Source organism: Ascaphus truei, chromosome 10, assembly GCF_040206685.1.
Source record: "Ascaphus truei isolate aAscTru1 chromosome 10, aAscTru1.hap1, whole genome shotgun sequence".
NCBI lineage: Eukaryota > Metazoa > Chordata > Amphibia > Anura > Ascaphidae > Ascaphus > Ascaphus truei.
This window is the reverse complement of record NC_134492.1, coordinates 35,649,716-35,661,428: the sequence shown is the minus strand read 5'-3', so window position 1 is coordinate 35,661,428 and position 11,713 is coordinate 35,649,716. Positions and strand designations below refer to the sequence as shown.

General features: G+C 42.8%; 1 protein-coding gene across 1 annotated transcript in view; it reads right to left on the bottom strand.

Annotated features, from left to right (window-relative positions):
* Positions 1–223: 223 nt before the first annotated feature.
* Positions 224–11,713, bottom strand: part of CACNA1E (calcium voltage-gated channel subunit alpha1 E) — a 132,039-nt gene continuing 120,549 nt past the window's right edge. Inside the window, exons 39-45 of the mRNA XM_075615479.1 lie at positions 10,564–10,664; positions 9,000–9,106; positions 8,744–8,843; positions 6,423–6,551; positions 5,558–5,738; positions 3,410–3,585; positions 224–2,540 (exon numbers count right to left, since the gene is read on the bottom strand). Of these exons, the coding sequence (XP_075471594.1) occupies positions 2,034–2,540; positions 3,410–3,585; positions 5,558–5,738; positions 6,423–6,551; positions 8,744–8,843; positions 9,000–9,106; positions 10,564–10,664 (1,301 nt within the window). The 3' untranslated portion in view covers positions 224–2,033. The remainder of the gene's footprint in view (positions 2,541–3,409; positions 3,586–5,557; positions 5,739–6,422; positions 6,552–8,743; positions 8,844–8,999; positions 9,107–10,563; positions 10,665–11,713) is intronic.

The following is an 11,713-nucleotide window of genomic DNA, read 5'->3' as shown; positions in this document are numbered from 1 at the left end:
GGACAAAGACAGTACTCGACTGGATTCCAAGAGAGATTAAAAGACCAAGATGGTGACCAAAAGTAAGATGGGAGGATGAAATCAGAAAATTTATAGGAAAACGTGGAGAAGAGAGGCTTGCAAATGCAGTACCTGGAATATCATTGGGTAGGCCGTCACCCAGCAGTGGTTTAACAAGGGCTGAAGATGATGATATATACATTAGTGTGTGTGTGTGTGTGTGTGTGTGTGTGTGTGTGTGTGTGTGTGTGTGTGTGTGTGTGTGTGTGTGTGTGTGTGTGTGTGTGTGTGTGTGTGTGTGTGTGTGTCAACGTTTCAGGCAGCAGCCCTTTCTCAAGTCCACAAGTTTGGGTATAACCCTATGGAAGTGGATTTGTAATATCTTCTTATGATGATTTAATAAAAGATGTTGTATTTGTGGATTGAACCCTAGGAGTGCCGGAAGAGTTTGAGGTTGTTTTCGTGTACCACACATTGGTTAAGGTGGTAAGCAGGTCTTAATGTGCACCCTCAATGAATACCAACTGCTGATTTTACTACTTGGTATGGGCAACAGAGTGCTATTCTACAATATTTTTTTATGAACTATATACTGTATGTGCTGTATGTATATAATATATTTGTATACTGATATATACAAATACACTTTGTTGCATAACCACCGACAATGCCATGTTGTTCTCCAAACAGTACCAGCAACACATTTTGGTAACAAGGATTAAATACTGTCACTATTAACACATTGTGATAGAAGGGGTATATACTATGCATATCCAACACAGAGAAGCACCAGGGACATACTGAAAGTGTTGTCCCTCCCTCACAGGGACACAGTATGGGATCCCCCATATGAGACAGTACAGTCAAGCATCTTTCAGCGTAGTGAATGATAAAGGGGGAGCAGTTGACCGTTTTTACTGTTCGGGAAGTGGAGTTTCATGTCTAGAGCGGTTATTTAATGTTTATAATTTACCACGGGCTGCTTTGTATGGCTCATGCAAAGAGAAACATGCTCATTCTGCAATGAAATAAAAAACACACAATCCATGCCTCTTGGTCCCTTTTCTGCCAAAGACGCCTGCAACGTATTTCAAAGTGAAGGGTTCAAAAACACCTAACACAGATCCTGTATCTTTTTACCCTAAAGTATTCTGTACACCTCTCTCCTGTTGCCTGTCTTCATTACCTCAACTTTCCGAACTTCACTTCCCTTCTCCCCTCTGTGCAGCGTCTTAACACACTCAATAAGTAAGAAAATACATGAAGCCGGATTTCACAGACAGAGGACTTTCATTTTAAAGGGTGAAAATAAGAAATGGTTCCCTGTCTCCCTGCTGATAGGCAAGGTCTGGAGGGCTCTGGGATAAGGGACGAATCTACAGGTTCCTATTAACCAATCACTCTGCATCTTTGCAGCTCATTGTTATAAACCACATGACCACGCAAGAAAACCTTCAATCTATCGATGTGTCCATTAATAAAATCCAACACTAGACAGCTGTCCACTAAGCCAGCCAATTGACACGCTAATAAACCAAGCCATTGCTAATCACCAATCAAGATGCCATTTAAACATTCGCTTTCTTACTCAGTGATCAAAAAGATTGATTGCTCTGTAGCAGCAAATCAATCATCAATATCCCAAAACAAGGCAGTAATAAGATAGCAGTCAAAAATTAACCCATATGTGAGGCAGTGTTACCCACCCCAATCCAACATATTAATTTACTACAGATCAACCGACTCTCCTCAGTTCTCTAAAGGGGCTACATACCCCCAAAAAACATATTCTTCTACACACACGCACTTTTCTCCCCTTCAGTCAGTTTCATTCAGTTTTTTTGGCACAAGATATTAAAATATAGGCTGCAGCCTTGCTTGAGGCATTGCCCGGTCTTGCCTCATATCTTGCAGTTTTGGTTAGGGGGCTGGCAGTGAGTGCTGTGTGGCTCCTCTGGAAGAAGCTCAGTGGTGCGATGGAGGGGCCATTTGAACAAGATCTGCTGTGGTACAGCATGCAAGCCCCCCCTTCCTTAACATCGGTCATCCTCTTCTGTGTCGCTGAGCTCACGTGAGGCTATCATGGGTGGCACATCTCCCTTCCTCCGGCGCCGGTAATGGCCATTGGGCATCTGCCAACCATGGCGTAATGCTGGGGCAGAACCAATGGTATTAGAGCGGCCCAGGCTTGTAGCCACTGCAACCTCAAAGGTAAGTGTGTCCTCAGTGGGGCAGTCTGAGCTTTGCATTTCTTCGTGCAGCGCCAGGTACGGCTCTGAGATGTAGTGCTGGGGAGTTGACTGGGAACTCTGACGCCCCTGTAGAGAGCAGGAAGACTCACTCAGGCCAGGCTCGCTGAGTAGGGGTGGTGTGGTGTCGCTGCCATTCAGTGGAGGGGAGCTGTGTTTTGGCCGGCGGATCAATGAAGAGAAGGAGATAAGGGGTCTTGGGGTTGGAGGCACAGAGGGAAGCTGTCGCCGGCTTCGCCTCGGGGTGCTGGTGTCAGAGGGGGTACAGCTTTCACTCAGGGAGTCAAGAATCTATAGGGGGATAGACACAGAGAGCTCAAAGTCTGTTGCTAATTGGTTTCTGAACAGTTATATGGAATAAGCAGTGATGTAGCAAGCTCAGTTTTATCACTGCTTGTGTCAGAAAGCAATATGACTAGTGGACAATAGGAGCAACAGAAGGAGCTATGTGCTAAATACATGATAATGGCATCTACCAGTTTGTACATCTCTATCCATCAAACCTACTCTACCTAATATACACGTTTCCTAAGTTTGAGACAAAGACGCTACAGACAAAGGGCAGAATTGTAAATCAGTGACATGGTGCATGGTGTTTATAGAGTCCGTTTGATGCACAGGGCTTTGGTCACTTAAAAGAAAGCCAATAGCAATTGTTAAGTCATTCACTTGAACTTCTGTAAACAATTGGTAATGGTTGTCATACAGTGATAGACTGTGCGAATGACCCCTGAAACATTTTTGGTCTCACATACAACTCCATGGAGCAATGAATGCTTCTGTGGGGAGTTGCTTGTACCCGAATTTGAAACTGTGTCTGGTATTAATGTATGGGTCCTGTAATTGTGTGCATAAGCCTACTGTTGTGTTTGTGTTTTACCCAGGTCTGTCTTCAGTTTGCTTATGCAGCTGTGTGCATTGATAGTATGTCTCTCGTATGTATATTGATTACTTGTCTTTTACCTGTTAATCTGCATATAAAGTATTTGCCATTCCCATGTGTCCGTATATAGATTCCTTGCCTCTCTGGGGTGCCTGTATATAGTTCCCCTACATCTTTCCTGTGTGTTTGCATTAGTTCCCCTACATCTTTCCTGTGTGTTTGCATATAGATTATGTGCCCTTCTCCTGTGTGTCCGTATATAATCCTTGCCTCTCACCTTTACACTGCTGTGAGTGTGCCCAGGGGACATCTCGTGATCGCTGTGCTCACAGGCAGCTTGCGGACTCCGCTCTTCCGAGTTGCAACGAGAGGGGTCAGGTGACAAAAGGTGTTTTCTCTCCTTAGAGCGGCCCCGCTCTCTCCCCCCAGAGCGGTGGGTGTCTGAACGGTGACCTGACAAGATAATATGGTTTATATCACATGGTTTATATCACAGAGGGTCTGATTTCTTCTGCACTGTCAGGAGATCAATCGCTTCTCTTTGGATAGATAATAATCTCTGTTAAAGACGTCACTCGTTTCTTGTTGGGATCTCTCTGCCAGTGGGTCAGTGTCTCTCCCAATCAAAGGCCTATTCTGCACACTTAAAAGTATTAATTAGTGCCAATACATTGGTAAAGGCAGCAATCCTGCATTCCTTTTCGTTTTTACAGTTATAGGATTGAAGCAGAGGGTCTTCGGAGCGGAACTGTGTTAATTTCTGCTCTGGGAACTCCCTTCTTCATGAGAAACCTCCGTAGGGAATATCGGTAGCAGCTCTGGCTGGGCTGTGTAGGCCTATCGAAATAGCGGCTTCAATGTCCAGCGTAAGGCGGGCCAATAGGAAGTCGTGATGTCATATCTTGCGGCTTCCTATTGGCCCGCGTGACCAGAACCTTTAAAATGGCGAAGCTGCAACTGGCACCCGCTACCGAGGTAAGTATTTCTGGAAGCAGGGGGTCCCCAGAGCTGAAATTAATGGGGTTCCTACCTATTAAATAAAACTTCTTTGCATTATGTCACTCTCTAACGTCTTTAATTCATACAAATGATAAAAATCAAAATATAATGTATGTGACAAAATGCAAAGCAGTGTGACTTATAATGTGTGTATGTATATATATATATATATATATATATATAAATATATATATATATATATACAGTATATATATATATATATATAGAAGATGCTTTACCATCCGGAAGAACGGGACTAGCATTTCTACAACTACCGGAGTCTGTCAGTGTGTGTGTGTGTGTGTGTGTGTGTGTGTATATATGCCCTCCCCAGTGTGTAGATGCGATTTATGACTTGAGGTGTTAAATAGTCCCTGAATGTTAGTGATGTAAGAGTGTGTGTGTGTGTGTGTGTATCTATGTAAATATAAATGAATGAAGAGCCCACAGTGTATACAGCGCTTTACAAAAGGTGTTTGTGGAGTGAAAGTGCATATCAATGGTGTGGGTAGGTGTGGAAATGTGAGAGAGTATTGCATTACTAAAAGTTTGTGCAGATACTATGTGGTCCCTATTGGTATAAAGGAATGGAATTACATAGAGTATATGTATGTGTAAGAGAGATCTGTGTGTGCATACATATAGCACAGTATGTATAGACATGGCCTTTAGCACTCATGGGAAGATAGTTCACTTGTGTCAGTAATGACTTATAAAACTTCGGTCTTGGTTTAGGCCACCGCTCCAAACAGTTGAATAAATTTGTATTCATGCAACCGTCTCTCTTTCGGTGTTCTAAGATTACCAAACATACTCAAAGGTAATCTTAGAACACCGAAAGAGAGATAGTCATGCAGCCAATCAGGATGGAGGAAGCTGCCCAGCCCCCTAGCAGCAGCAGCCCTGCTCTCTCCCTTCTCAGGATCGCAGAGGAGAGCGAGAGTGTGAGGTCTGTGCAAAGAACGTGTGCCCCCTTCTGCTGCCCCAGTCTGCAGATGCGCAGTATGCTACTTCCGTTTCATAGGAAGTCACAACTCACCCATTTTACCCTATGAGATTTTCCACTGAGTTTCACTTCAAAATCCCATGATACTATGATGAATATGTTGGTGCTTTACAAATAAACGATACTAAAAATACCAATACATCATTTGATATTACCATCTCTTATGGAACATGTCCCTCTCTCTAGAGGCAATGTATCAAAGTATCTTAGCTAAAAAACCAAGACAAAAATCGACTATCAGATTTTATCTAACACATTTTTTGGTTCATTAAACGCAGTAGGATTTTTGCGTGTTCTGCATCACTTTTTTTGCTCCATTTCTATACCTGAGTTTGATACATACAGAAGCCCTTGTGTGACAGTCTCCCTCATTTTTTTTATTACGTCTCATCATGCACCTTCGCTGGGTGCCCTCCTGACCTGTATCTGTATTCAGGCGGTTAGCAGACAGTCTCAGAGATGCATGGTAACTGCGACGCTGCTTGTACCCGCTGTCTGCACTACTCCTGTCCATAGAGAAGTCCTCCAGCCAGGAGCACCGGCCACGCTTGTCTGCGGTCGTGGAGAAAGAGCGACGCATGGAGCCAACGTCTGAGAGAACCTGCAAAAAGGAGAAAACATTTTCAGAAAGCCCTTTCCCTCCCTATACCCTGCACCCGGTACCTCTCTAGTCCCAGCTCACTAGTTATGGATTATGTGACTGTACATTATCAATGTTCTATGCGCTAATAATGGGATAGAGGGGCGCGGAGCAGCACTGGCTCTGTCCTCATACTATAGAATTGACCCCCTCTCAGCAAGATATAGCTTACAAAGTAAATAATTCCCATAAATGACTATAAAACAATTCAATTAAAACAGCCGCCTCACCAAAAAAAACTATCAAACTGAACAAAACACCCCCACCAGAAAAATACAAAAACCAACAAAATGACCCGAAAAAACAAACAGAAAGAACAAAACAACACCCCAGAATCCTACAAGAACAATGAAATGAGCCCCCCGCGATATAGATAAAACTAACAAAAAGAGCAAATGGACAAACAGGAAAAGCAACAGAGCAGGTGGCTCGTTTGTGGGTCTGGATGGGCAGAATGGCTCAGAGACTGTGCTAGGGGGGAGGTCGGGGCCTGGAAGGGAGCCTAGGATAAAAGCGCAGCTGTCTCTCAAAGCTCTGTATATGGTGATTGCAGGAGGCTCCTACAACTTCTACACAGCCTAGTTGCATTTAATATTTGGAGTCACTTTCTATTGGAAGAAGGCCTTTTCTGGGTGGGCCTGTTACCTGGGGGTGCACAGCCAGACGAGGCATGGAAGAAGCTCTCACAGACGCTGGACGTTCCAGCACCTCCACTGGGATGTAGCTGCCTCGGTTAGGGAGCTGCTCCCTCCTAAACTCTCTAACCTCAGGTTCCTGGAAACAAAGATACAGCCAGCTCGTGGGACCTGCTTTTCATCTCACGTCGTCCTCCTGTCATCAGCCAGTATAATGATCTTCCCTGTGGCAGACATCCACCCAACCCCAGCTATGTAGAGCACCCGGTGGCAATGCCAGACATTACATTATATGGGTTATCAGCCACTGTAAGCTGTGGCACTTTCCTACTGCAGCCGCCAAGAGGATTTAAGAGTAGGATCAATTTATACATCTTAACAATCTTGGAATTTTAAAAGCTCACTGCAACAAGGATCTTCAGATCAATTGTCCATCCTCGTAAATGTATTTTGGAAGGGTTCCTCAGGGCCAAGTGAGAACTGGAACGGTTACAGTGAACAAACAAATAGGGTCAAGTACAGTAGCAGCTCAGTCACTGAGCAAAGCAGCTAAATCGCGGAATAAATAGCTACTACAGATTAAACACTGAGCAGAAAGCTGATTGAAAATACCACTTTGCTGTCACTGTCAATGACCCTCATTGTTCTGTAACCATAAGAAAATGTTAACTTTTGTTTGCTCCTTAGTCCTTAGTAGTTCTTCCCCCAAGTTTTATTTTATGGTGGCCTTCTTTATCAGGACTAGACAGGAATCCCTGGTAGCAACAAATATAATGGGATAGTCTGAACAGGAGTTACAATTACCCAGGGTATTAAAATATAGTTGTGTGTGTCTCTGTTTGTATGTGTAAAGAGTTAATGAAGGAGATAAAGCTAAAGACTTGAAGACACACACAGTGCAAGGACACTGCAACAGGGACACACATTGGCGTTACTGCCCTGGTGGGCGCGGGGGACAACAACTGTACACTGCAGTAACCAGGCAGAATTAACGAGATGATGACAGATTTCACACTGAGAGAGTTTTTGTCCTCCCATCTTTGGTGCATAGAGGATGGAATCTGTTAGGTGATAACATACCTAGGACACAAACATCCTGCCCTATCAACATCCAACAGTATGCCCAGTGAGTTCATATGTGATAAGACCAGCAATACATTTAATTTACTTTACCACACACATGGCAAACTCAGCCCTCCACAAGCCCTCCTATGCCTACACAGTACAGCTCTTACAGCCTTAATACTCACATGCAAATGCATCCATACCATACACACAACACACGTATATAACGAATGCAAATACAGTTTTTGCCATATTCCCTCTTAGAGAGGCATTTTCATCCGGTTACAACAAGGTAGAGGAGGAAAGCATATATGAGAGAAAAAGAAGTGTTAGAACAAGAAGTCATGCTCTGGAGCTGGATGGTGGCAGACTCAGTACTTCTTCAGAGAAAGGGTGGTGGTTTGTAGAATAGCCTCCCAGCAGAGGTGCTAGAGGCTAATACAGTAAGGGATATACATAAGGCTATCCTAAGTATGAAAGAAAGCCAAGGATCAAGTAGGGTCTGAGGTTTGACAACAGAGAGGAAAATGGGTAGAGACGTGGGTCAATGGGTTGTTATCTTTTATGTATGTTAGCTTGTTATTAGTAGATTGGATATAGGATGTGTTTGGTAGTATGGGAAGTATGAAAATCTGAGTGTCACATTTTCCACTAACGTTAGGGTTAAAAAAATCACCCCAAGCTTGTCATAAAGTAACCATCCATGTCACAAATAACATGCTTGATTAACACATTTGTCACAATAGGCACAGATACAAACAAGTGCAGGGCACTCTTTTTTTGGAAACGTGATACACAGTCTCCAATCTCTCAGACTTTGCCAGCAGATGTGGTCCTCTCATACATATCTCATATAGTACTTACAGCCATAACAAATATGTATGCATACAGAGCTCTTATATACACAGTTATAGCTCTCTTACAGGCACTATGGCCAGTGTCTTAACATATATACAGAGATTCCACATAAACACAGACAACCATGTTACTAGAATCACAGGCATTCACACCAAATACACATGGTTAGTACCAGTATCCCTGCATTGTATTTTCATTCACATATTATATGCATACTGCTTTCATTCATATGTAATCACATACGCACACATATTCTACACTCACATACTGTGAGCACCCTACCCTCATAAATACGTCACATGGTCCTAAGGCACATTATTCATATACACATACAGCCTACATACACACACTCAGATTGGTGAGTGAGTTGGTTAGTCCTGCTGCTGTGAAAGCACTTTCACTGTTTACCAGAGACAGCTGCTCCTCAAAGTCATCATCTCCCCTGTCCAGACACGCTGGCTGGAACATCTCCTCAGGGGACAGGGGACTAAGTGAAGGGAAACCACCCCTGAAAACATACAACACAGTGGGTCAAGTGGCTGGAAGCATAGCATTTCTGCACAGACTCTCGCTGTCATTGCATCAGAATTGGGTATGTCACTGTATAATGTGAGTGGTTCTGTCGATGCAGCTGTCCAGCTTGTAGCAACCTTCAGAAACTCACAGGACTGACAGGGGGTCCTGTTGGAGGTATGGTAAGACTTTGGCATTGGATAGGATTTCCTCGGGCAGAGATGAGGCCTCCATTCTCTGGAACATTGGTGCATTTCTCTGCAGCACAAGAAAAATTCAAAGGTTATGGTTTAATGTAGACATCCACTCCATTCAAGTCACACAGACATAATGTGCAGCTACTGTAGCATACTCTTTCAGCTTGTAAGGGAAAACATACTTATCTTTTCTGGGGCGATTTAAATAGCCGTTTTCACAGTCACATTCAGAATACACCTCTTCCTCAAAGTTTATGGAAGTTATTAATTAAACTGCAAAAGTGCCGACAAGGGCACTATCATATTGAAACTCTCATTGACTTGAATGGGAGTTTTCATAAAAAGTGCACTGATCCACTGTTTACTGAATAGTTTAGTTTAGTATATAACAAAAGACAGGGGCGCCCAATGCTACATCCAATTTGACAAAATATATATGGTAATACGTATGAAGTTAAATACTTCAATAATAATGTTGTCTTGGTCATTTAGTTAAACCCCATGACCAAAGCGCTATAAGCCTGCATTCCAATGTCAAGGCATAACCAAATATGCAGATCCTAACACTACACTGTGAACCTTCCCTTTTACCTCTGTGTGAGGGGAAATAACCATAGTATGTCCTGTCCATACAGCAAAATGAAAAAACTCCCAAGCTAAAAAAGGTGGGGAGGGCTGAGCTCTGGGAGGAGGGGCCACCTACCTCCAAACAACTGTTGCCAGTTAGAAATGGAATTAACTCACACATTCCCTGCAGGCTCAAACCCCAACACCCGCCCCATCATATCATATATACAGGCATACCCCGCATTAACGTACGCAATGGGACCGGGCATGTATGTAAAGCGAAAATCTACTTAAAGTGAAGCACTATCTTTTTTCCACTGATCGATGCATGTACTGTACTGCAATCATCATATACGTGCATAGCTGATGTAAATAACGCATTTGTAACAGGCTCTATAGTCTCCCCGCTTGCGCACAGCTTCGGTACAGGTAGGGAGCCGGTATTGCTGTTCAGGATGTGCTGACAGGCCCATGCGTGAGCTGCCATTTGCCTATTGGGCGATATGTCCTTACTCGCGAGTGTACTTAAAGTGAGTGTCCTTAAACCGAGGTATGCCTGTACTGTGTATATATATATATATATATATATATATATATATATATATATATATCTATATCTCAAAAGTTACATTTAGTAAACAGAAAACAATACAAAGTACCACACAACTGAAATTTGATGATGTCAAGACCAAAGTGAAGAATAGTGATATTGACACTGTATATTATAAATGCATATTTTGCCTTTTTATGGCATTGCAATATTACATTTACTGACAGAGTAAGAAAACAACAAAAGCTACAGTATAGATATGCTGAATTACACGTGTCTGCTTTTAAGAATACACAAAAACACCTATTGTCACATTTTAAGATCACAATAATGATGTCACTGCCTTCACCCAGAGGGACAGGTTTATCTGGAGGACTTGCCATGCAAAGAAAGCTTCCCACCTGATCTTCCAGCTGCTGCCTCTGCTTCTTGGCTTTGCTCTGCTTATAATAGTCCATGATCATCATGGCAGCGTAAATCTTCCCCACCGTCAGGTCACAGGCTGCAGGGTACGGAGATACCAGGGTAAGAAAGCCGAGTGACAAGGCAGCTGTGAATGGTAAGCTCCCTGGGGCAGGAGCGTCTTTACCTTACGAATAAATGTGAATTGGGTAAAATGCTGTATATTAGACTATAATTATCTCTCATCTCAGCATGCTGTGCTCTGTAATATATTATTATTAATCTTTGTATATGAATAATTTACATGTCTGCTGGAAAGATATTAAACTGTTACTTTGCCAGTTTGATTTATTAATATATATATATATATCACCCATCTCATTCCCCAAAATAAACCACTGTGGATTATGGGCGTGCTGTTCTCTTTCTAGACTTCTGCATTCTGACCCTCAGACCAGGCGCCCTGGTACTCCTCCCGCCTGGAGTGCCTTACTATTGGGTTCGCACGCACGCGCGCGCACACACACACACACACACACACACACACACACACACACACACACACACACACACACACACACACACACACACACACAGAGTATCTTCAGCCCATGTCGATCCAATGCTGGATGAAGGCCTGCCCAATGATCTTCTACGTACTACGGTTGCAAGCCTGCCTTCTCCACGCTGCTCCAAGAAATTTCTGATTTCATCCTCCCATCTTACTTTTGGTTGTCGTCTTGGTCTTTTAATCTCTCTTGAAATCCAGTCCAGTACCATCTTTGTTCAACAATGGTAATTTCTTCGTGCAATATCGCCCCACTTTTTATTATTTGTGTATGCTGATGGACTAATAAACAACTGATTTTTAGTATGTGGAGTACTGTGGTTAACATTTTCTCCCATATATATATATATATATATATATATATAAAATCAAAAATGAAAAGACGATACCGTTCTGGGGCTACCAAAATGCTTTTATTTGTGCAAGCTTTCGAGATACACTGATCTCTTCTTACGGCGGTGTTACAATGGATAAAGCAAGGAAGGTTTTTAATTAAAAACAATGCATCCTGGAAAGTATCAGTGACTGAAGCCTATCCCTCACCCTGTGCAGTATGCAATTTATGACTTAAGGTGTTAAAT